Source organism: Caloenas nicobarica, chromosome 2, assembly GCF_036013445.1.
Source record: "Caloenas nicobarica isolate bCalNic1 chromosome 2, bCalNic1.hap1, whole genome shotgun sequence".
NCBI classification, from domain to species: domain Eukaryota; kingdom Metazoa; phylum Chordata; class Aves; order Columbiformes; family Columbidae; genus Caloenas; species Caloenas nicobarica.
In genome coordinates, this window is record NC_088246.1 from 124,713,107 (window position 1) to 124,739,294 (window position 26,188).

Below are 26,188 nucleotides of genomic sequence, written 5' to 3' on the forward strand. Positions count from 1 at the left end.
CCCTTAAGAGGGATGAGTTCAAACTGAAACAGATGTGGAGAAGGGCTCCTAGGATAACCAGTGGAAATGGAAAAGACTGAGAGGGCTTGGTCTTTAAAGCCTAGAAAAGAGGCTGCAAGAGACGTGACTTCTTCCTAATCGCCTGAGGGGATGAAGGGCTAAATGCTGTTATTGTCCCAAAAACATGCTTAAGAATGGGAATTACGAGGCAACTTCTAAGCCAAGTAAAGTGAGGTTCTGAAACCTTCCAGCAATAATGTTTTGTTCTTCCTCACCACCACTCATTAATTTCTCTAAACCAGAGCATGGTGACCTCAGTTCTGAGCTTGGATGATGTGACTGAGCTGCTCAGAGTGGGTCTGCCTTTCTCAGAAAGTTTTTAGTCCTGTGCTCTTAATGATGGGTGATAAACTAGATAGTTCTATTATCCTGCTCTGATAGAAGTGCACCCTTGGAAAATTTGAGAGTTTGACTTAATGAGAAAAAGTCTGAGGGAATCTCACAGCAACATGCTTCTTTCACTACACTAATATTTGGAGTTTGATGGTTACACTGAGGATTAACTTGTTTCTCTTCTTCGCCCGTTGTATAGATATGTCTCACCTTTGTCTCACCTTTTCCCAAAAAAAAGACAGAAGCAGTCAAGAATTCCCCAGTTTTTCTCCTTTTTTAAAAATGCCGTCAGCTGGAGTACTGCTTCTCACATCACAGGAACAATGGGAGTCTACACTGGGCAAGTGGGTCATAGTTAAACGCTGAGTAGATGTAGGCTATCCGTGCTCCTTTCTATATGCATTGCTGGGAGCACATGGTGATTTGTGCCTATGGATACATGTATATATATGTATATATGCCATGTACATGTGTCTCATGTAAGGGATAATTCAGTTTGGGACACATAGAGATGACGTAATCTGGACCTATACAAATGAGCTAAATAAAAAAGATTAAATTACATGAGTCAAGAAGCGACTGAGACATACATAACCATTTCAGCAGAAAGGCAAGAGAAGAACAAACTGCTTAAGTTCCTCTGCTTGGTCACCAGCACAAAAACAAGATGTAGGAAGTGAAACAAGCCCAAGATGAAAGCTGACCCAGGATTTCTGTGTTTGCAAGAGTCTAGTTCTGTGAAAGTTACCAGGCAGTCAGGACTTGCAGTAAAACTTAAATGTGTGTGTATATAAAAAATATTCTATTACAGATATTATATTATGAAATATAGATATATATTTTTATGTATTTATTTTTATATATTTATATATATTTTATATATTTTATTTTTATTATCTCTATATTTATATATAGATATATGTTTTATATATTTTTTTATATGCGATGAATTGCAGATATAAGAATAAGGCTGAACAAAATCAAAATTGATCATTTTTGAGATAAACAAGAAATAGGAACCCAATTCTGTTTATTTGCTCCCCAGTTTAATTCTTTCACTTTACTCCCAATCACAGATAACTTAATTTTGTCACACTCTTATTCTCACTCCAGTCTAATAGCACATCTTCACTGGCACTGTGGAAATATGTACAGAGCAGCACAGATGAGGCTTTGCTGAGCCCTACACCTCAAATTAAACTCCTCAGTGTTCCTTGGAGGTTGCTTTGCTGTTCTACACCGTGTGGCGATGGGTCAGAAATGAACCCAGGTTTCCCGGGCCCCTCAGAGATCTTAGTCCCAGTAACAAAGATATAGAAGATCATTGCAACACTCAGGCACCGCAGGTGGTGTGGGAGCAGATCAACATAGAGGGGAATTCAGCGATAAAGGTTAAGATAAATTATTTCCTTAAATATAAGATTTTTCTCATTTTTTCCATGGAATGGAAATCTTTAGCAGTTGATTGAAGTACTGTAGAAAGTTGGGTGGACGCACTGAGAAAGCAGGTGTTTGTGTCCTTGGGCAGAGTGGGCTTATGATTCTTCTTCCCCAGCAGTGTTAGATCTGAGTTGATCACTCTGAGTTTGATTGGTTTTCAGGACACATCTGCCTTGACCTTGAGGGTAACATAGAGAAGTCTCACATTCTTGATTATTCAGGAGATTGATGAAGGCATCACTGTGTTACCTCTGGCTTTATAACTTGTGAAGTAGCAGCAAACCAACTGGCATTAAGGGTCAGAATGGAATGTCTAAAACAGAGGAAGGAAAAGATATTCTGTTCAATTTTTGAAAGAGGTGTTTAAAAATAAAATCATTTGCCCCTCTGCTCTTTAAGCTGCTTTACAGCTCCAGGTTTAAAAACAGTTGTTTTTATGGGTTTTTTTCTTATGTCTAGGTGTAAACAATTGCTTCCCATTGTTTGATTCAGAAGCTTAAATATGGAACAACATTCAAGACTCAATAATTTTGGGGTCTTGATTTTTTTCTTTAAACTTCTTAATATACTGTCTCTCTCTTATTTGTACTTCTAAGGAACATCTTTTATATATATGCATTAGAAATTTTGTGGCTTAAATGAAGAGTTTACTGCTTATAAACCTTGTAATTGAATACAAATTCATTTTATTTATGTATCTGTTAAAATACATATGTATATATCTGTTAAAAGCCTAAGACACCCACAGAATTGGTGTTTATATGCACGATTGCTGGCCTTTTGAACAACAGATATTTATTTGATAGAGTTGCTTGTATACTCAATGTTGTAGTTCTAATTCTTTTTAAAGTTACTTTATCGTCGGAAAAAACAAAGTATAATCTATTTTAGTTGGTTTTTTAATGTTTGCATTTTCTGCAAAGATTCAAATGAAGCCACTCTGTTGAAAAATTTGTGAGGATTTGAGAATCATTTTCATGAAGAGGACTTTGATCAAGAAAAGCCCAGACATGCCAGATGGATTTTTAGGAAATCGTTTCTAATGTGCACCGTAAATATTGTACATAACAGAATCACAGGGAGGGGAACAGTTGTGACCATGAGCAAAATGAAAAATGAGAATGGCTTTGTAGATGATGCAAAGGGTAAGTGCTGGGAGGAAACGAAACCTCAAATGCTGCTGGTGGTGGATGGACAGGTGACAGTCACACAAACCTTGGCTGGGTGCAGTAGGAAGTATTGTGGCTTTAGACACAGTGCTCTGCTGGTGATATAGCACCATAGAGCAAAAGGCAGATAAAGCAACAGTGTTTGGAGACAGACGGCAGCCTTTAACCCTGGGAAAATGTTGCACTAGCCCCTGTAAGCTGTTTTGAAATTACGACCCAGGTGCTGCTGTAGCCAGAAGAAATAAGGTATTCAGAGGGAAAATTCGAGGCAAACGCCTCTGTAGACATCAAAATTGGTGTCTGTGGAACAACCTGCTGCAGAGGCTCTGTGTGACGGCTCTTATGGATACTCCTAGGGCTTTTCAAAGGGTCCCTGAACTTAGATTCTTGTCACCCAGCTGCAGATGTTAACTCACCTACCTGTCTTTACCTTTTAGCCATGAAATATAATATGCTCTCTGTTAAAAGAGAAACTGATACTTTTTTAGATATCTGTTTATAAAAGTTAGCAGCTATGTTCTTTTAATTAAATTATATCTTTCATGTCTAGAGGTGTGGACTGGACAATAGATGAAAAGCATGGATGAGAAGTAGTGTCCCCTGTACTGGGAAGCTGTTGGGATGGGAAACGTCCTAGTAGGGACTGACAGCATTTTCCTCTGATGTCTAAATTATTTTTATCTCTGATGAACGGTAGCATAGTTTCATTTGTAATGATGTAGCACTCTGTGGATTGCTCTCTGCTTTCCATATTCTCTTTCTGTCTGTATCTGCACAGAACATTTTCTTGTGGCTCATTGTGATACGGCAACAGAAAGCTATGCAAATAAACATTTTACACCAAGAGAAATATTTTAGTTATGCCTGAATGAACTTCCCACCTTCAGATTTTCCTTATGACTACTCTGTAAAGAAAGATGTACACTGCATGCACCATTTGTACTTCAAAGCTTCTTTTTTGTATGGGTTCAATGTTTGTGAAGTTAACTTTGATAATTGTGTAGCATTTCGATTTTTGAAATCCATTATTTAATGTGTATTGATTGAAAGTCACACATCAGTGCCTGCTGGCCCTATGAATCTTTACTTTGATACCACTCTCAAAACCCTGGGAAAGACATGGACCAGATTTCAGTAAAAATGTATAATACTGTGCTGGAAACAAATCCATCTGGTATTGCAGATGAGCTGAGCAGTCACTTGCTTTTGAAACCAATACAGTTATGTTTGCTTTGGGTGTAGGACTGATCTTACGGAATTTTAAATGTGCAGTCCAGAACCTAGTGCACACAGCTTTACGAAGGGCTAACATGTATAGAAATATAAGGTCTTGTGGCCTTTCAAGAGTTCAAAAATCTTTTGTTTCACAGCATCGAAAGAACGTGTGCTCATTGATCCAGTTTCTAGTGCTTAAAAACAATTTTTCAACTTCGTTTATGCTTTGTCTCCATCATCTGCCTATACTTGTTTAGAAATAACGTAAGGTCGGAAAATTAAATATTACGTTATCTATCATATACTTACCTATGTTGATATACATTAAGTACTAAACATTTGGGGTTTTTTTTCTTTTATTGCATATTTTTCGTATGTTTATTTTGCAAGATTTGAGAGGTTTGTTTTATAAAGAAGCTAAAAGTCTCAGGATGTGTCTACATTAGCATTTTGGTTAGATTAGCATCCCAAAGCTGTTGCCCCCACTTGCTGGGCTATAGTTCGTGTTGTGGTGCATATTTAGAGTGCAAGAATGGGACTACTTTAGGAAGATGTAGTGTAGGGCTCACCTTCAAATAAACCCTTGCTATGGCCTTGCGCCTACTGAATGTTCAGTCCTTGGGGCTATACTGGAGTGAAGGGGGCAACAATCCCCCAAATCCCCTTTGAAGCAGATCTGGTCTTCAGCATCAACTGTTGAGGCTATTTGCTAATGTAGACCTAGCTAAGTCCTGTGAGGACTATGGGCTTTCATCTCCATGAGGGAAAAAAAAAAAAAAAATCCAAGCTTCAGGACGAGGCTTAGGACCTTCTCTTTCTTTGGTGCCATCACATGTGTTATGTCACATACTGTATTTCTGTGATTTCACATGGCATCGACTGGACTTCTCTGGTATTATGGAGCACCTGCACATCGGCATTACTGATCTGTTGTTGTTACTGTCATGAACAAATGCTAACCTTGAGCTTACCAACACAACCTCACAGCAGGCTTATGTTACAGCTGTTCACGTGCTTTAAGCTGCAGAAAAAAATCCAAGTAAAAATGCTTTTGTCTGAGTTTACACTGGCACTGGGCAAGCTGCAGTCTCTAAAGATATCTTCAAGTTTCTTACAGCAATAGGGAAGGGGATTTCTGGCTGACGACTTAGATCAAATTACCTTATGTCCTCCACTCTAGCTGTTTGTTCTCTAGAAGCAGAATTATTCAAGAGCAAAAAGGTTAGCACTTAGGTGGCTAAATACCTGATCTAGCAGATACAGCAGGTAATTAAACACTGGGCTTCCTGTTGTCTGTGGTGAGCATGCAAACACCAGCCTGCCTGAGGGTGTACAGAAATTTCCTATGAACCGCTTAACTACAGAAAAGAGTCATCCGTATATCCACAATTATAAATTAATTAATTAATTTTTTTAAAAAAATCTTTCTCAGTATTTCAAAACAACCAGTATGTAACCCAGCTCTACAGAGCTGAGAATCCCAATGGATGTTCCCACAAACTGAAATTAAGCATCAAAGATACTTGCTTTTAAGGGGACATCCTGGCTGAAGTTGCCTCTCAATGCCTCCAAACCAGTGTGGGAACACTGAAATGTTAACACACAAGAGGAGGAAACTGTATTCTCTGCCTCTGTGGGATGGTGATGCCTGGTCAGCACCCATTGACTTTCTGTATGGTTCCTTTTCTTTTTCATTCAAGAGAAGGCAAGAAGGGGAGCAATGAGTTCTCATGCTACTTTTAAACCAGTATCTCAGTTCATTGCATAACTGCTGAAATCTTATGGACCCAAGATTTGTTGGCAATAGGTGACAGATAATTGGCAGAAAGCAAAGGAGAGGAGATACCCTCCTCTCACGTTCAGAAGAAAGTGTTAAGCCTGTGGATAGGACAGTGCATCTGTCATTAGGTGGCGTTTCCTCAACAGCAGGATGGGAGATTAAATGAAGGTGATGTGGGAAGTTGGGAGTTGCTACGTGGGAGTGCTTGTGGCCTTGGTGTATTGTTACAGTCAGTTTTAAGATTATGATTTTTATCAGTATTGTTACAGAAGTACAAGTCTTAATATGGACCCAGACCAAGCGGGCTAATTCTCCTACCTACAGGGGAAGGGTGTGTAAGGTGCCATCTCACTGAAACAGTTGTGTCTGCAAGTGGACAGCTCTACTACTTCAACTATTTACCTTGCTGACCTTTTCTATCCTAGAGGTGGAAATAAAAGTGAGATGTAGTACAGGGTGTTACAATCTGCTTTAGCTTCTCCAGCTGTCTTCTAGGCAGTGCTGGTTTACTTGAGCCTGTATACACACTGAGCTCTGATTTTAGGCTTTACATCATTTTTCAAAGAACTGGCTTTAAAGATTAATTAGGGCAGGGGGGGAGTGAGAGTGTGTGCCTGCAAGGGAAAATGTGACTGTGAACCTAGCATTAGAGCACTGACCTGAAAGGAGGGAGAGAGGAAGGAAGAAGAGGTTTGAAAAGCATTCATAGTGGATTCTTTGAAGAGTAAGTATAATTACTGCCCTCTGAGGGAGGAATATAGAGATAATGTTGTGTATGTGCTTACTGGAGTACTGTGTAATTATATCATGGGATTAGCAGTCAGGTTCTAGTCATGTAGATGCTAACAGCTGTATCTCATCTGATTCAGCATGGATGCACATCCTGAGAGAAGGATTATCCTTTGAAATTGTACTGAAGAAGAAATATTTGTGTGGTGGTGTACCGTCACTGCTACACATGGGCTATTTTAGACAGCTTTAACAAGCCTGTTTGAACCAGGAGATTCATTACTGAAGGTCACAGTAGCAGCATATCTGCCATGGAGCTGGGACTGCACAAGTCATCAGCCTTATGCGAGATGGGGATTTGAATCAAATTGAGCTCCCTGTTAGACTGGCATGTGCAAAATGAAGTGAAGAGATAACGGGTGTTGCTAACTCCAGCTGCAGCTCTCATCATTTGGACTGAAATTTTTTCCTACATCTTCCAAAGTGGACTTTTCTGTAAAACATACAGAAATAAGTTGTCACTGCAGTAATTGTATTTTTCTAATATCTGTTCTGAGGCTCACAGAAGTATCAGAAAGATGTAAAGGGTTTTGGAGGGGGGAGCGCTGGGGAGAAAAGATAATAAATCTGAAACTGTTGAAATGGTAAATAACTGTTTTGAAATATTCACTTCATTTGTGGATCGATACAAGAAGTCATTTCTTTCCTTTGCAGCATGTGTTCCTAACCTTCAGTTGTTCTCCCCGTGAACTGTCGTATATGAAAAGGAAGCACGTTTTTGCTGCACAGCCCAGATGATTGCATGGGAAACGGCTTGGTTTATGGCATAATGTTTTTGTTTAATACCTTTTTTATTCCAACAGGAAATATGGGATGTATAAAATCAAAAAGGAAAGAGAATCTGCATGGAGATGGGCTAGATTTGAAGAATCAACCAGTACGTAAAACTGAACGAACTATTTATGTGAGGGATCCAACGTCCAATAAACAGCAAAGGCCAGTAAGTAGATAGTCTCAGGGGAGAATTCCAGTAGCAAGATCAAAGCATGACCAGCATAACTTAAATCTCAATCCAAAGCACATGAATGAAGACATTCAAATGATCATTAGTCCACAATTGCACTTTCAGTGTTATGCAGTTCACCCTGAATGAATAAGTACTTAAAGAAATTAAAAATGAAAATTGGTCATTTGTTATTTAATTGCTTTATGTTCGTCATAGTTTTCCGCATGAAAATACTAACCCTTGGCAACACTTGATCTAGATATAGCTACATCTGTAGAAGAATGCTAGGTAACTTTAGAAAACCTGAAGCAGTTTAGAACTGTTTTTAAAAGCATCAGTGTTGGGTTTTTAACAGCTACAGGATCCAGGTGTTGATTATTCTGTTTAAAATGGCTGAGGTAGTCACAGGTGATTCTTTATGAGCTCTGCTTAACTTTCCTGTTACTCACTGCTTGCCATTGTAGCAGGGGTGGGTGAGGACAAGAGTGGATGGTGCAGGGAGCTGTCTGTCCCCTCTCACCAGCTGACACTGTGGACTCAGTGTGTTCTTCGTCAACGTACACACATCACAAACTACCATTATTTTTTTTTTTAATTACTCTTTTTTTTTTTTTTTTTTCCCGGCACAATCTTAGCAACATAACCGTGCTCGTAGTTCTTTAGCATGATAGCTGCATGTTAATGTCCGTCCTGTTAAAGTGCCCTGCATAAAGCCTCTGCAGCAGAAGTCATAAAGCTGTGAACCTCATCTCCACAGCTTGTGTCACACCTCCCCAAGGTCTGAGATGCTCAATTCAGAATCTAGTGCGGGCTTATTATATTTTTATATTGTAATGTGCTTTTGAAGAATGGAGGAAAAAGATTGGAGCATTTCTTTTTAATTTTAGGCATAGATGATGATACCAAAGCAACTGAAAAATACGTAATTGTAACGTAAGATTGTCACAAAGATCTAAAACTGCTTAATTAAAGTCAAATTTCGTTGTAGGCAAATCCAGAAGCACAGCTCTTACCGGGACAGAGGTTTGTCAATGAAGGTATGTTTTCATAGGAATCTTACTGCTGTGTGCTATACCTCTTTCAGCCTGCAAAATAATGCAAATGTACCTTTGGCTTTCCACCTTTGTAGAACCAGAGGAACATGGAGTCATTGTGGTTGCTTTGTATCCCTATGATGGCATACATGAAGATGACTTGTCCTTCAAAAAAGGAGAAAAATTGAAAGTTATTGAGGAGTAAGTATGACAGTACGGGTTGTATTGTAGTTTATCTTTGAACTCATCTAAATCCCTTTGTAATTTTTTGATATCCTACTCATAACATGAGTGTATTAATGGTAAGAGAGCTTCCTCATGTATGAAAACACAAATGCATGTGGAGCCATTGGTAGGACTTGGCAGCTGCCCTTGGTAACAGTGACCAGACATTGATCTGATGGAGCCAATGGCTTCTCAGGGGCTTGAGTTCAGAGGAAAGATGATCCTTCTCTCTCCAGTGTGGCCAAAGCTCTCAGCAGAGTAGAACCCAAATAACACTTTATCATTTTCCTTTCCCATGAATGCTACTGTTGTTTCTGTTTTTCAGGTTAGGAGAATGGTGGAGAGCAAAATCTCTCACAACGAGGAAGGAAGGCTTCATTCCCAGCAACTACGTAGCAAAAGTGAACACCCTAGAAACAGAGGAGTAAGTTCTCCCAGTCTCTAAATAGTGGCAAACTTCTTCTTCACCCTGGTGGTGTATCCTTTGTGGGCAGGGGAGAGAAATGGTTCTAACTCTTTGAAATACTTTTCAGATGGTTCTTCAAAGACATAACCCGAAAAGATGCCGAAAGACAACTCCTGGCTCCTGGAAATAGTCCTGGATCTTTCCTTATCAGAGAAAGTGAAACATTAAAAGGTAGGCTTTGAGATGGGTTACTTTGGAATTGATAGCAGAGTTTAAAATATCCATTCTGTCTTCACAAAAATTGGCATCAGGTGGAACTGGGTGTGGAGTACTCCCAGTGTGACCCATTGTGTGAATTTTCTGCAGTTCTGTAGGAGTGAGAAGGCTGAGAACATCACCAGGAAAAGAGAGAAAAGAGTTACAGGTTAACACCTAAAGTTGAGATAGGGAGGAAAAAAAAGTGTGTGTGAGATTTATACTGACAAGAAGCAGGAAAGAATGGAGAGATCTCTTCTGATCCTAACATTTGTGATTCCTTTATTGAAGGACACTTTCCACTGTAAATAATAGATGCTGCGTTTTATAGTCTTCCATTATTGGGTCTGTATCCATTGCTACAAGTTTTAAAATGTAGTTAGTGCATAATGAGCGTTTATACTTCTGCACTGTAGTGTGACTTTTTTCAAAAAGCTTTTCGATAAGGGTTTATGCTGTAAAGAGAGCTCTTTGTACTGAAAATCTTAGTGAAGTCTGGCACTTAGAGAAGACCATAGGAGCTTCTGCTCCAGTGTCTGGACTCAGACAACAGCGTGGCTGGATATTCCAGCTGGATCCTCTAACGCTGCATCCTCCAGAGGAAGATGCATGAATCCTTTCAGCAGATGATATGTCTCCTCTTCACATGGCAGCTCTTCTGGCCCTAACGCTGCAGATTCTGGATTAGGTGGCTCTCTATAATGGGCCCATATAATTGTTTCTGTGCTCTCAAATTAAGACTCCTAAACGAAGTTCTCAAAGGAAGACTCCTAAATTCAATGTAATCTGCTAAGAGTAAGGCAATGTACCCCCAAAATATTTCTTTCTATCCCATTCCATCACTGGATCTATGTACGGGGAGAGGGAAGGAGGGAGGTTGTTTCTAATCCTTTGAAAATGTGTAAGTAGAAGAAATTGAGAGCTCTGTAGTGAAGGATAGATGTTCTTCTGCTTCCTCTTAAATCCCAGCTGATCTTAGGTTCTCTGGGACTAACCAATCTGCTCTCCCTCCTGTATGCCTCAAGTCACCTCCAAGCTGCCCTTGTGCTAGCTGGCCCATGACATCCAGTGTATTCCTTTTCCAAAATGCTGATCTCCGAATTTCAGCTCCTCCCTGAGGAGTGCAACAGCCCTGGTCTTGTTTTCCCAGCCGGTTCCCCTTGAGCTGGGGGAACTTTCTGCAGAAGAGGGTGTTGGATGTGGAGCTGCCTGCGTTATGGATCTCCAGAGTTTGTTGAATAAGACTGAAAAAGAAAGTGTGACTGTAAGCATTTTGGTGACCAGTTCAGGACAGGCTGTTGGCTAACTTCCTCCTGTTGGTTGCAAAATGCTTTTTGAGGAAATAAGGGAGGAAAAAAGAAAAACAGACAAAAACGCAATTTTGTTAGGTTCAACTGTGTGTGCATAGACTTTTGCTATCTCTTAACGATCGCTCTTTCTTTATCTACAGGCAGCTATTCTCTCTCCATAAGAGACTATGATCCGCAGCATGGTGATGTTATTAAGCACTACAAAATTAGGAGTCTAGACAATGGAGGATTTTACATCTCTCCAAGAATAACTTTTCCCAACATCAATGATATGATCAAACATTATCAAAGTAAGTTAAATCAGCTAGTGAATTACTTAATAGTATACAGCCATTATTTCCTGTGAAGGAAAAGAAATGTTTTCTTGCTTTGTTTCTAACCTTTTCATCTTTTTTTTTTTTTTTTTTTTACCCTAAATAAGCCAGGCATGCATGTTATCAAAGATAAAGTAAAATTGGTTGGAACCCAAGTAATGTTATCATAAGCAAACCAAATGCTGCTTGCTCAGTGGCATATCATTGTAAAATAAAGAACAGCTCTATAAAACAGCTCATCGAAGTTATGTGAAGCTGTAGTCAGAATTGCCTGCACTGTACATAAATTAATTCTGTATTTGAGAGTAAATTTGTATTCACAATTAGCAGAAATATGTCAAGACTCGTGAATGTCTTCTTGTTATCTGGTGTTGAATACGGAATTGTTTTTATTTCTGCTATAAATTTATTTATTTATTGCTAATGGCATTTTGAATGAAGTAAAATTCCTTTGACTTCAAAGAAAGAGAATTTCACCCACATAGAGTGTATACATTTATTAGATATTAAAAAGGGGGGGGGTGGGAGAGAAGATGGATTAGTTTCTACCTATGTTTTAGCTACAAAAGTGAGTTTTCATTCTGCATAAACTCCTGGTGGATAGCTCCAAAATATGGGGTTTTTTTAGTCCTGTAACTGAGAAGACAGAAAAGATGAAAAATGTAGGACAGAAAATCACAGTGTGATTTTTTTTCGAAGGCACACTGAGAACTTGGCCAGGACATTTCTCTGAGCTGTTAGACATGTGTGGCAATGGCACAGCTGGAAAACCTGAGAATTATTTGACATTTGTATTAAAGTTATAGCTGGTCAGTGCTGGAGAAAAAATAATGGTGTCCTACTTATGCTTGCATGCAAAGTGTCTGAAACCATGCTGCAAGAAAATTTAATGATAAATTCAGAATACGGTCCCAAGACTCACTCCAGTGTGTATCTTCATCAACATACTGTCAGTAACCAGATCTTATATTGTATTTATTTGGTAGAAATTGTACTAGAACCCCTTAATAATCTGATTGTAACCAGATGCATGCGACACTTCTTTATTGAATTTTTCTCTGAATACCAGATTTCAGTTCAGAGGTGCTTAAAGTTATGTAAAAGAACCAGAAAAGTTACGTATTCGTCAAAACATCTGATTATTGTTAACATTATTTGGAGCTGGTTAGTGCACACCTGCAATTAAGTAATGTTTGTCTCAAGTCATGAGGCACAGAAGTGTAACTGATTTTGTATTTTGTTCTTCCTTTGAAAACCAGAGCAATCAGATGGCTTATGCAGAAAGTTGGAAAAAGCTTGTATTAGTCCCAAGCCTCAAAAACCATGGGATAAAGATGCTTGGGAAATTCCACGGGAATCAATTAAATTAGTGAAGAAACTTGGAGCTGGTCAGTTTGGAGAAGTCTGGATGGGTAAGTTTATACCTTTGGAAAGAGTGAAATGATGCTTCTTTCAGAAGATTTAAATAAAGTTACTCAGAATAATAGTGGAACCTGGTCCGATATACTTACAGAACAGCACAATCAGGACCAGAATATACCTTGTTGTGAGGGGAGAGGATTTGCGAGGGGGAAGATATCTGATATCATGGAACAAATCCTTTGGTGTTTTTTAATGGAAAAAAAATAGTGAGTAAGCACTGTAATTTAGAGAGTTGAAGACAATAGGGTGGGGTTTTTTCGATTGTGTTTTGTGGGGTAACTAGGAGGTTATGGTAAGATGTGACTCCCGATTCTCAAAATCAGTGGGCATCTCAGAACTTTGTTTCAAATCAGAAATAGGTTAAGAGCCTGAAACAGAAAGACATCATGTCTTTTAGTGAATTATGTGTACAGTTTTCATTGTCTCTTGGTAAAGAAGAGGCTGCAATGTAATGCATGGGACTGCCATATTGAGTGAAAAACAGACACGCTTAACCTGGCAGGCAATAATCTTGGATTGCTGCTGAGAAACTAGGTGAATTATGTAGTGAGAAGATTAGAGATTGATCTCCCCCTACCTTGAACTATCATGCAGGTCCTCAAGAATGTGAGTGTCATAAGGCTTACAAGTTGTAAATGTTAATATACACCAGGCAAAAAATTATAGTGTTTAATTGTTATAACCATAATTATTTTCTCAGCCTCTGTGACTTCCTGTGGCAAGGGGCTGTGATCACTGTCTAATCACATTCTGCAAAAATATTTAACCCTCTTGCTTTTGAAATGCTGTCTGAGTATTCCTTTGGGTTCCATATTGCATGTTCTGTGTGCCATTCATTACTTATGTGCTTCTTACTGGTTACCATTTTATTTGAGGTAAACTATATTTTTCTCCCAAAGTCTTCATTATGGTGGTTTTTTTCAGGCCAGATAATTGTCTTAACCCTTCCCTGAATCTCCTTTTTGGTGGCTATATTTGAATAGTATTAAAATTATTATAATAATATCCAACAGATTATTATTGTTATTGTTACTAAATAACAAGGTTCTTTAGGCAGGGCATTTCTGAGCAAAATAAAAATGTATCTGAAAGCTTATTAGAAGACACAAGGCTTGAAGGGAGCTCTGATGCCCCATGGGAGTGCAGCAGTCTGATGGGAATGTCATTGCTTTGAAGAGATGCTCTCATTTAGAAAAGTAAAGCACAGAATGATATTTGAGTGGCACACTCCACGCACAACTACAGTGTCAACCAAGAAGCTTTAATTCAATCATAGGTGCAAACTTTTGATATAAATCATGTAAAAAATACAAGCAACGCGTCTCTGTAGTATAGTATAGCCAAGTTCAGCCTTTTATCTGCCTTCATGAGTAAAACTTAAGCTTCTAGCTTATGATATACATGAGTGAAAATTTACATACTGGTTAAGACAAGTGTCAGCCATTGTGCAGGTTTTCCTGTCTAATAAACCAGGGCAAGAAATGTTTAACTGACACTGAAATGCTATGAAAGACACTGTGGCAGAAAGTAATCACCTGCTTGAACATGTAGATCATTTCGGGAAGTGACTACTTCTGCACACACACACACACACAGAGGCAAGAAACTTTGAAAGGGTGTTTCTGGTTCAAGATGTTTCCTCTTGTTTGTGTCATTATTTTAACATCTAAATTGGGCCTAACCCCTGCATCTGAATCACTGCACTGTGAGAAAAACTAATGTACTGTGAAAGCGATCGCTGTGTTTCCTCTTCTCTGCTTCCTTTCTGAAGCGAGAGAGACTGCTTTGCATGGCGCAGGTCCTCTTGAATCAGGAGCGTGGTTAATCTTAAAACTGAGGAAGTACAAGCTGGAAAAGACGTATTAGGTCAGCTGGGTGGTACAGGGGTGTCAACAAACACTCTTTATTGTCATGACCAACCAGAGGCATCAGGAGTTATGTAGACGTACTGAAAAATAGCCTAGTTGATGTGCTCTCTTGATTAGAGAGCTAGTTGTTATATGCTCTCCTCATGTAGAACAAAATTATTTTTAAGCCATAGTGTGAAGTAGAGAGAAATATTATTCCATGGTTTAACTACTAAATACATTTCTTTTGGTAAGAGTACTTAGAATTGTAGTTTCAGAGGGAACAGTGTCCCGTTCAGAGGAACTGGGCTCCCCAGTAAAGAGAGATGTAGAGCTACTGGAGAAGAGTCCAGCAAAGGGCCACGAAGATGATGAAGGGACTGAAGCGTCTCACATGAGGAAAGCCTGAGAGAGCTGAGACTGTTCAGCCTGGAGAGGAGCAGGCTCAGGGGCATCTCATCAGTATGTACGAATATTGAAGGGAGGGTGCAAGTAGGACTGAGCCAGACTCTTTTCAGTGGTGCCCAGTGACAGGACCAGAGGTGAGGGGCACAAACTGAAACACAGGAGTTTCCCTCTGAACATCAGGTAACACTTTTTGCCTGTGTGTGGGACCAAGCACTGACACAGGTTGCCCAGAGAGGTTGTGGAGTCTCTGTCCTTGGAGGGATATTCAAAAGCCATCTGGACACAGTCCTGGATAACTGGCTGTAGGTGGCTCTGCTTGATCAGTGGATTGGGACCATCTGCCTTCAGGAGATCCCTTCCAACTTCAACACTTCTGTGATATATGAAAAGACAGAGCAATACTGTTACTGCAATGTGAAGATTTGCTAGCATTATGTTTTATAGTATTTTCATTTTAGTTTGTCTATAAGTACTCTTTGGGCTTCCAAGTTGACATCTTCTTGCACATCTTGGAGGGAGTTAGCTTATGTTATGGGAGGACTGAGAAAAGCCCAGGAACAAAAAGCAGACTCCCATATCCCCAAGCACTCGGCTGTGCTGCTTCTGAAAGCTCCCGTGAACCTGCGAAGAGAGTCTTTGTCACTAACAAAGCGGGCAGGTGAATCTCCTTCAACTCTGGAGAGTTTCCTTTACACAGAGAAAACTTGCTATAAAGAACCTTCAGTTTCCCAGTTTTGTCTGTCCCTGCAAGTGCATTTCATTTCTTTCTTCATTACAGCTATGTGTAATTTTATACATTTTATAAAGACTTTCAGTTTTTAGGCTATCAAGTTAGTGTTTATGCGTGTGTTTGGGCATCAGCTGTGCTGACACGATAGATGAAAACAACACGGCAGAGTCGTGTTCACATTTTATGCACTGCACCACAGAAGCAGTTAGAAAGCTGCAGCCTGTGCTTTCTGCCCTCGCATCTAATGGGCTGTATGGAGATGAGCTGGAAATGGAGCTACTGTTGCATTCCTCTGCTCTTCGTCTGGGTCATGGCTGCAGTTGGTGAAGGAGGAGTGATGTGCTGACATGCAATGGGATGCAGCGAAGCTGCTGTTCTGCAGTCTCCTCCCCAGCCAGCATCTCAGAAATACTGTATCTCCTGCAATCATAACAGCCTGGGACATCTTCTAACTTCTAACAGTGTCACACCTTGATAGCTCAAGCAAGTTGCTCCCAGTATAACCTTGCAGGAAATTACTGTGAAAGTAGAGGAAGGAGAATGCTGCATCTTATGGGGTTGTTCACAAAGTCGGTCATCTTCAGACCTGGAGATCTGATCAGAAATGGGAGGCATGACCTCGTTACCGTTTGTTATAAATTCGTATCACAGCTTGGCCTGATTAAGCCCATGCAAGAATTTGGTGGCAACCCAGCTGTCCGAGATACTACTCTGTCAAAATAATCGTAATAATATCCGATCTAAACGTACCTGAAACACTAGCAGTTTTCAGAGGATTCTATTCTAATGTAGAGAAGAACATGTCTCTGTTTAAGACATCATCACATTCCTCAGACTTGCATACTATTGCTTGCATCACATTTAATTTTTAACAGAAGTCTAAACCACAGAGAGACTTGCTTCCTGCTATGGTATGAGAGGCTTTTTGACCATGGGGTTCAGTGCGTCTGGGCAGCTTCTTTAGTGATGTGATGAACCAGAATACCACTGCAAAAACAGGGTCTATGTTTTATGCATTTTTGTTCCTAGTATGCACTGATATGATGTGAACCATAATGCTCTGTGGTATTAATAATCCATGAAGAGAATTCTCAAGCAAGGCTAAGAGAAAAGTTAACAAGCCAAATGGAGCCATTATGGTGTATTTTATTAATGACACATTTTGCTTGCATCTCAGGTGTAAAATATTCTTTCATTCAGTAACCCCAAATTAGAATATAAGTAACACATATTTTGGAGATGTATTTTTTTTAATGCAACTGTTAGAAAAATCAGAATAAATCATATTGCAGAAAATAAAAGACATCTAAAATGAATGGAGAAAACTCGCCGGTACATCTCATCAGTGTCAGACATTGATTTTAAAGTACACAGATGAACTGAACGTTAGCTGCAAAGGATCTGAAGTTTAAGTCAGCTGTTCTAGGTATAAGCAGGAATTTTGTTGCTTAGCTATCCTTTTGAACTCATGTTTAGGCAGCAAACTGACCATATGTTCACTAATTTCATGTGGCAAGGAATATCGTGACACAGCAAGTGCTGGGTTTACACCCGGAGCCAGGTTCGGCTCAGCCAAGGCAGGTGTTAGCGAAGGGTTCAGAGCCCCAGGTACTGTACAAAGTGAGGGCAATGCAGCTTCCCTTCCCACAGCTCCCTGTGCATTACTGGAATCCTTCTGTGATGCAGATTGAACATTACATTTGCTGTCACCTGCTGAAATGCTTTGAGGTCACCAGTTTTCCCTCCACCTGCACAGGCTGCAATTTCTTACCTGTACAGTAAGAATGTGCCTGCAAAGCAGATGATCTTTATGGAAACTACCTCAGATGTTCTCAGGATAAGAAGTGATCTGGCGTGATGACCACGACTTTGTTAAGAGCAGGTAGTACAGATGCACACTAAAAAGGTGCTGCCTGCTCCAGGTCTGATGTGGTACTCAGCCCAAATCAAGCTAATGCTGGTTTTGCTGATGGTGGGTGGAGAAGAGAGGTGACAAATTCCATTTTTACCAACCTATCAAGGGTCTTGTTTTTTACAGATGCCATTGTGTGTGTTCATGGAGTTCACAACCACTTTTCCTCAGTGTTTTGATGTCACATCCCTCCCAATACCTGATGAAATAAGTGAACATCAGAGAGGCCAGGATCAATTATCTCTATTGCTCTCATCAGCTAATCTGCTTTGTGTGTTACCATCAAACCTCAGTATCACTGAGGTGGTGTAGTAAACTTTGAGTAGAGTTCTTGTTTGATGGATCTCTTTAGTGAATGTGAAATACTGTTACATCATTAATGTTGTGTGTTGGTCATAGTTGCTTCGCAGAAATAATGACATTAATTAGTATGTTCAGCAGAGCATTCAACAAATTGGGAGTGCTCTGCTTTAGGGTATGGGATGGAATAGTAGAAATGATACAAATAAGCAGGAAGTGGTGTATTTAACATCTGTTTTTCTGATACATATAAATTGTATACCTGAGCTTTAACAGCAGAATTTGACCTATAGTAGTCATTTCTTATTATTAGATCATCCAGAGGCGTATCTTTGTTATGGTTTGACCTGACCATGGTCGGAAAAATATATTTCATAATCAAGGAGGTGAATAATTTGTGACAGACATAGTGGCTTTTGTGGCTTTTCTCAGGTGATGATACTTCTTTAAGAAAGGTGATGGAAGATGCAGTAGTCAGAGCAGTCACTTAAGATCTGGAAACTAGTTTCTTGCTTTGCCACTGATTTCCTATGTTAAGATGATAAATAGTATGAAGACATTGTGGAAGATGTCCCTGCTCATTGTAGGGGGGATTGGACTAGATGACCTTTAAAGGTCCCTTCCAACCCAAGCCGTTCTGTGATTCTACAACCACAATTTAGAGGTGTAGCCATTGCTATAACACTGTCTGGATTGTTGCTGAATAAGGAAATGAGGCTGTTTCATTGAGTCATGAAGGTTTTACCTCTTCCGAGAAATATTTTTGCAATGTTGAAATGGGTACAGTGGGGGACAAAAGGCTGGGATTTGATTTTACTGAAATGTTCTGTAAATCTGAAAAGTTAGGAGGAAGTTGTATTTATATCTGTCTCTCTGTCTAATTTTCTTCTTCAAATTTAATGACGTCACAAGATTACCTTTGTGATCAATGCTTGTTACACTGTTGTTACTTTAGTGCTGTTTTAACATTTATTTAATGTTTGGAAAACATTAGAGCAGAAAATAACTCACTGCTCTTCTCTTTGCTGATAGTTGCTCTTTATATAATTACAATATTACATTAGAAGGTTTGATAAACAGATAAATGAAACAGCCACAGTCACTTCGACTCTTGGCATGGGCTAAGTGATAAAAAGTTATCACATTTTAAATCTTGCTCTGAACGCTGGAGGATTGCAGTCCTGGCAGCATATCTTTATTGGTCATAAGAATCCTCATTTGATTGCACTTTCCTGTAATGCTGTTTTGAGCACTGAGGGTTACAGAAAGGGTTAGGAGACTGGCACGAGTACAATGGTTATAATCGTGGTATTTAAAGGCATTCCAGAATCTTGCAAGCAATCCATGGACTATTAGATTCTGAGTCAATTTATGTGGACATTCATTAAAACATCTCTTGAATGTTTGAGTATTTTACGGGATACTTGAAAATGAAAACTTGGTATGAAGTAAGATGATTTGCTTGCTTCATTTTTTTTTCAGATAACTGATTTCTAACAATAGGGAATGGATTATTTTTTCACTGCAACCTTGTATCAATGGCAAAATAAAAAGGAATTCTAGCATAAATATTTGTGGCACTTGCTCTCAGGCTCTTAGCTGTTCCTGGAATCCAACCTCACCTGCTTTGCAAGTTACTACGAGTCGGCGCACTGTGCAGCACGGAGTGACTTCAAGTGCAATGAACATATTCCCTCCTTTTAGGTTATTATCACAACAGTACAAAAGTGGCTGTGAAGACTCTGAAGCCTGGAACGATGTCTGTGCAAGCCTTCCTGGAGGAAGCCAACCTCATGAAAACACTTCAGCATGATAAGCTCGTTAGGCTTTATGCTGTAGTGACCAAAGAAGAACCTATTTATATTATAACAGAATTCATGGCAAAAGGTAGGAACAACATTGGATCTGCAAGCAATGTTTTAGTAAACTCTTCTGCTTCTCCTAAACTGGTCCACATTCTTTAAAAAGGAAGGAATAAAAAAGGAAAACTTGGTATTTTAGCATTATTCTTTTGAATGTTCCGATATGAAGTGAAGGAGTACCTTAGAGGAGGGCTGAGGATTTAATTTTATGATTCCTCATTGTATTTGTGAAATAAACTTTTTACAGTTTTCTTAAGTGTAGCATTTTTAATTGTTTCAGATGCAACCCCCAAAATAGCTCCAGTTCCCTTGGGTTCCCTACCCAATTTTTATGTCTAGTGTCACAGTAAGGCAATTAAAACAAACCTTAGAAATTGCCTAATAAGGCCCTTGAATTGATAAATATGTGTGTAATAAGATGAGTGATGAGTGGTCCTGCAAGGATTGCTGCACTATGAGGAAAGGGGAAGTTTTATTAGAGCATCCCTACAAAAATAAGTGAAGTTTCCTTCTCAGCTTGTCTTGGGTTGTAGTTTTTATAGTTTGTTCTGCTTCCAAGCAGTTCTGCTGATCCCTTCAGAAACAACTGCTACTGTTGAACCACTTTGTTCTTTATGATTTGGGAAGGACTGATGTGTGATTCTCCTAGACAGCTTTCCTGATAGCCCATAGAATAGGGTAATTATCAAATTCAGCATCACTGAACTAAGGTGTAGTCTGATGGGAATTTTCTGTGCCCAGGAAAATGGCAAAACTGACATGCTGACCTGGCTGCTACTGCTGTTATATCCTGTACAGAGATTGGTTTACTGTAGTCACCTTGAAAATACATCAAAACACTTCACTGTAAAAATTTTGTGATCCAGAAAACTGGGGACCTGCTGTGTGACCTTTATTTTGGTATTATAATGAGCTGCACTGACTGACTCTTTCTCTGTTGTCACAGGAAGCTTGCTGGATTTTCTGAAGAGTGATGAAGGAAGTAAATTGATGCTTCCAAAGCTAATCGACTTCTCTGCTCAGGTAAATTTTAAGAAATATGCTCAAAATTAAGAGAGTGTATTTCTCTCTGAGTCTGAAACTGATGCTGGGCAACTTTATCCTATTTTTTTCCATTAAAAAATAATATTATTTTCGAATAAGTTTGGGTCTGAGTAAATAAGGGTACTTGAAAGGAGGGGATAGATAAAAGATATTTCCAAGGGATTATGTTAAGTTAGGCTTAGCTCTTAGATACTGCAGGTGACCTGCTTAGATGGTGATGGTACCCTGCTGAGGCGGCAGTGGTACACAGCCACTTTTCTTCATGGAAAGGCTGTTTTCACTTTGAGCAGCTGTGAGCTGAAAGTGTAAATACAAGTTTGTGGGTCTCTGCTTATGAGATTCCTTCAGTGTTAATAGATGTGTTATTTTTACTTCTTAAGATAGATCTGTTTGTCAAACTTCTCTTAACCTCAACAGACTATTGTTGGCTTCAAGTTGTAACATAAATTACAGTGAAATAAATGAAATCCAGTCGAATGACGTTTCGGGTACTAATATATGATTGATCAACCGTGATGACTGTTTCAAAAGTAGTATACAAGTTACCCCATGTCACAAAAGAAAGTTGTAGAGAGAGACCCCAGGCTGATCTGTGTGTCAAAGCCTGGATCAAAGGTGCCTGGAGCCCCATGCTATGTAAGTAAATGTAAGATTAGATATTAGGAAGCATTTCTTTACTGAGAGGATGGTCTAACACTGGCACAGGCTTCCTAGAGAGGTTGTTGATGCCCCAAGCCTGTCAGTGTTTGAGAGGCATCTGGATAATGCCCTTAACAACATGCTGTAACTGTTGTTTAAAGTGGCCTGAAGTGGTCAAGCAGTTAGACTAGATGATTGTTGGAGATCCTTCCAACTGGAACTATTCTATCATATATTATATATCACATATTGTTATATAGATGTTGAATATATCAAATAGAGATTTTTATTTAACATAGATTCAATGCAGGAGCTGTTTCGCTATAATTGTTGGTTCAGTGTAGCTATAGGCTTTCAAAGTTTTCTGTACTCTTTGGGTAACTTGTCCTTGAAAACTTAGTGGGGCCAAAGCTTTGTAGATGTGGAAAACTTGCTGGATCCTGGGTCATGGTCAGGTGAGATGAATAACAGTGGGCAGAAAAAAAAAATGTAGCTTTGACAATAGTATGTGAAATTCAAGGGAGGGAAGAACATCTATGAGTAGTGATATGAAGGGAGGCCCAGGATGTGGAGAGGAAAGCACATGTGGTTTTATAGCAGACCTTTTTATTGGAGTTAGGGATGTTGTGTTCATTTTGAATTAATATTGTGTTTTCAGAAATTTAAGTCTTAAAAAGCTTGATGAACTAGAGAGCAATGCTGTGTGCAGCATGGCTAAATCGCTTCCAAGATGACAGGGGTCAGGGACCGTCATTCACAAAGCTTTGAAGGTTGTGTCACTTGATATGGACATCGCTTGTCACCCTGGTCTGACAGCAACCTCTTAGAGGCAGCTCCTGCACTTGACCTCAGGGCCCAGGACCTTCTGCAGCACAGGTGATACGAGAAGTCCCTCTCTTCACATAGGATGTAGACTATCAACAGAAATTCCTGAGAGCGAGCTGTGCCTTGGGTTGCAAAGTCATCTGAAAGGGATGTTCAAGAAGGCCTCTCAAAGCATTTCTAGCTGCAGCCCAAACAAAACTTTGGAACAGAGATACTGGGATTTTTCTTACAGGAAGAATGTGGAGGTTTGTTGAGCATGTTTGTAAAGAGCCCTTAATGCCACTGGATAATAACAGGACTGTGTGGAATAGACTTGCAGGCTGCACGTGGTTCTCAGACCAGAGATTTTCCTCTGCCCAGCACAGATGTTCCACTGGTCTTCTCTAACTCTCACAGTCTGAATGTTAATTGATGGGTGTTTAGGGCAAAAGACAGATAAAAATATTTTCAAACTCTATTGGCCTCCTGCTAAGGTACTGGTAATTTTACTGCAGACCTGTGGATCACACTTTTCCAGAATGTAGGCTGTATATAAAGGAGAACATAAAATGTGTCTAGTATTTTTGGTATGGCTGTGGTTTATACAAATGAAACACTAATTTATTATTACAGCAGTGATGTTAACCTCTCTGTACAGCCTAAGGGAAAATAAACTTGGAGAGCTATGTTAAAAAAAAAAAAAGATAGAAGGAAGTTAATGGTGAACTACTTAAATAAGATCAGGGATATTTTTTGCCTTGGTGGACATGCACTCAAGCTCTTAATGACTGTCTAATCACACCATTCTGGCAAGGCAGTTTACCAGACTATCCCAGCTTCTCAGAAAGACTGAAAAACGCAAGAAATGGTAGCTGAGGATTGGCTTGCATTTCCCCTTGCACATTGGTGATGTTGCGTGAGGCTGACCTGCTCCCAGCCATGCCACACAGCTGCCTTGCTGGCGTCCACGTCTGCAGACAGGACATCTGCTGCAACAAAAATTGCTGAGCAAACCTGACCCATTGCAGAAGGGTGCGTTACCAATGGACTTGCCATACAGCAGGAGGAAAATGGGCAAGAAGTGTTTTCACTCAGTATGTTGCCTTTTTATCCAGAGGAATGGCCATTGCTAACGCATGATGGCCTTGTCAGATAAGGAGGGACTGGGAATGGCAGGAAGAGAGAGGAGGATATAGTCTCTGTGACTATTAGGTACCTGAAGAATGTAGTGCAGGTAGTTGAACATGCCCCCAGCTGAAGCCGGTTCTCCAAGTGGTGTCGCAGAGTGCTGTGGGTTGGTGTTTCCATTGCCAGACTGCTGTTAGTGCTCCACTCACCGACTTCATAATGCATTTGCCTTGAACAGTCTTGAAAGAAATCTGCATTTACAAGGGGTGAAAAGTCCTGATTTTGTAAAAAGAAAAGGATTGCTCCCTAGGCAAAATAAAAATTAAAAAAAAAAAAAAGAGACCATTTTTCAAGCAAGTAAGCAAAGGTACTCCTACTCTGCTATGACGATTTTGCTGTTTTGCTAGCCTAACATCCACACTCACCAATTCCCGTTTTTGACAGTGATAGCTGAGTACTAGGGACAGACTTATTAATAAGGCCTGTAGGGATGGGACATGGGGTAACGGTTTTAAACTAAAAGAGGGGAGATTTAGACTAGATATAAGGAATACAGTGAGGGTGGTGGAACACTGGCCCAGGTTGCCCAGAGGGGTGGTAGGTGCCCCATCCCTGGAGTCAGGCTGGACGGGGCTTTGAGCAACGTGATGTAGTTGAAGATGTCCCTGCTCATTGCAGGGGGTTTGAACTGGATGAGCTCTTGAAGGTCCCTCCCAGCCCAAACTATTCCATGATTCTGTGATTCTGCTTAGTTACACTTACATCGAGTGACTACTTTAGTGTACAGCTGTGGATTCAGGATTTTTATGGGGTTTTTTGCTGTACTAACAATCACCATTTATGAAATTAGGCTTGTGGAAAACGTGGCAAGAAAATGCTTGCTAGACAGGTGGTCCAGCTCAGCTTCTAAAGCAATCTGCCCTCTGAAAGAGCTGAAGTTTCTCTTTTGTGTTTTAATTAGTGCATATGAGTAGGGGCTGGGGAAATCTAGTGTTAGCTGTGCCCTGGCAAAGATTATTTTGACCACAAGAGATGAATGCTAGAAGTCTCTGAAAGGAGTGTGTTTTAAAGGAAGCTTTAAGCACATACTACCTCCTTTAGTACAGAGCAGAACTGTCAGTATGTCTGACATGCCAGAAACAGCCAGGAACGTGGAGAAGGCAAAATCTGAGCCGCTTTCCTATGTGTCTGGCAGGCGTTCGCTGACACGGTTCACAAGCAGTTCCCCTTCCTGGGGCTTCTGCCTGTCAGCTCAGGGAACCGAAAGGTGCTGTTAGCTGTTGTTTCCCACTGATGAGTTGGAGTGTAAATGAATTTCACTGTGTTATCCATGAGCTATGCTGCCAAATCTTGCTAATGCCAAACCAGTCCGTGTGCGGACAGCCTGTCTTCGCCTTGGTCATCTCCAGGCAGCATCCTGGCTCCTTCAGCACTAAAGTGACTGGCAGACTCTGGATTTTACTAGTTGGTTTTTGTCTTGCCCCAGGGGTAATTTACCCAAGAGCTCTCGATTCTTCGTTTCACAGTTCTTGCTTCTGTTTGATGAGATCTGCTGAAAATGTCCCATGCAAGTTCAGTGAACCTTTTGCATGTGTAAGCTCTTCCTCCTCCTTATGCGGATCTATTATCTATTGTGTAGCACACACATGCATGGTGACTGTGGTTAGGAAAATTATATCAGTTGTTACTGAACATACTCACATTATAACTTTCAAACTGGTCAAAACTTTGTCATAAAAACAGTCTTTCTACTTCCCTGTGCAGTGCTGATACTTTCATTAATTCTTCTGTGATTTACAACTTCACTGGCAACTCTTCCTTCTGCCTTCTAAGGCTACAAGGTCATTAAAATAATAAGAAACTTAGAATAAAATTAATGGAGATGTTTTGATGCAGTGTTTTAATCTCTCTCCTCTTTTTTAAGGAGGTGGAATAAAGTCCTAAATCAGAATTAATTTTAATGCTTATTTGCCATTGAGAGACTTCCACTGGAGTTTTGCCATATTCCTTTTCAGATTTCTTTCATTTTTAATGATACCCTCTAAAGGTCCAGTGCATAATTATGTATGTTACTTTACTAATCCTCTTTTTCCCTGTGGGTCTGTTTTGACTACGCAGCTGTTCAGCTGGAGCAAGAGGAATGTGTTTTTGCAGCCTCTCCTGACTTCAGCTTTAAGATAAGCACTGCTACAAACTGAAAATTGGTACTGCACTTACATATCACTTGAAGATTAAAATGTGACTATTTCAAAACAGTTTTCAGTTGCCAGATACAAAGGGTCTACACACTCTTCGTAGACAGAGAGTCACGTGAAGATGAACTCTCTTTTGGAAAACTCTGTGATCAAGAAGTCTATTTTATTTTATTATGCGTCTGGACATTATTGAAAGGAACCTGGTTTTGGTTAATCCCAGACCAAAGACAGTCTTGTCCAGATAAATAGCATGTTTGCTTCAAACCTTTCAAAACCAGAGACTGTTATTTAGTGAGGTGCTTCCCTAGGAATTGAGAATTACCAAATTTAAGGCAGTGTGGACCTCAGGATATGCTCCATTGTTTCCTCTGCTTAAAGTTCACCAGCAGGATGCTCCCTCCCACCCTGAGTGCTTTGCACTCATTTCCAATCTGTTTTTTGTGCTGCTTTACTTGCTTGGGCAGGAGGATCCTGCTGAGCCCTGGCCCTGAGCTGATGGGCAACTGAGAGCAGCTCTGAGGCCACCATACCCCACCCACCGAGCAAAGGACGAGGGATGCGACCGGGATGTCCCGGTCATGGCTGGACCCCCAGGAGCATCTTCCCAGCCCCAGAGCAGCC

At 40.0% G+C, this 26,188-nt stretch overlaps 1 protein-coding gene across 4 annotated transcripts in view; it reads left to right on the plus strand.

Moving 5' to 3' along the window:
* The window catches only part of LYN (LYN proto-oncogene, Src family tyrosine kinase), a 50,118-nt gene that overhangs the window by 10,370 nt on the left and 13,560 nt on the right, over positions 1–26,188 (plus strand). For 3 of the 4 annotated variants that reach the window (XM_065630234.1, XM_065630233.1, XM_065630235.1), the window contains exons 2-10: positions 7,590–7,726; positions 8,721–8,769; positions 8,862–8,967; positions 9,317–9,415; positions 9,525–9,628; positions 11,103–11,252; positions 12,536–12,688; positions 19,600–19,782; positions 20,704–20,780. In XM_065630234.1, the coding sequence (XP_065486306.1) occupies positions 7,595–7,726; positions 8,721–8,769; positions 8,862–8,967; positions 9,317–9,415; positions 9,525–9,628; positions 11,103–11,252; positions 12,536–12,688; positions 19,600–19,782; positions 20,704–20,780 (1,053 nt within the window). In that variant the 5' untranslated portion in view covers positions 7,590–7,594. The remainder of the gene's footprint in view (positions 1–7,589; positions 7,727–8,720; positions 8,770–8,861; positions 8,968–9,316; positions 9,416–9,524; positions 9,629–11,102; positions 11,253–12,535; positions 12,689–19,599; positions 19,783–20,703; positions 20,781–26,188) is intronic. The other variant, XM_065630232.1, reaches the window with a different exon arrangement.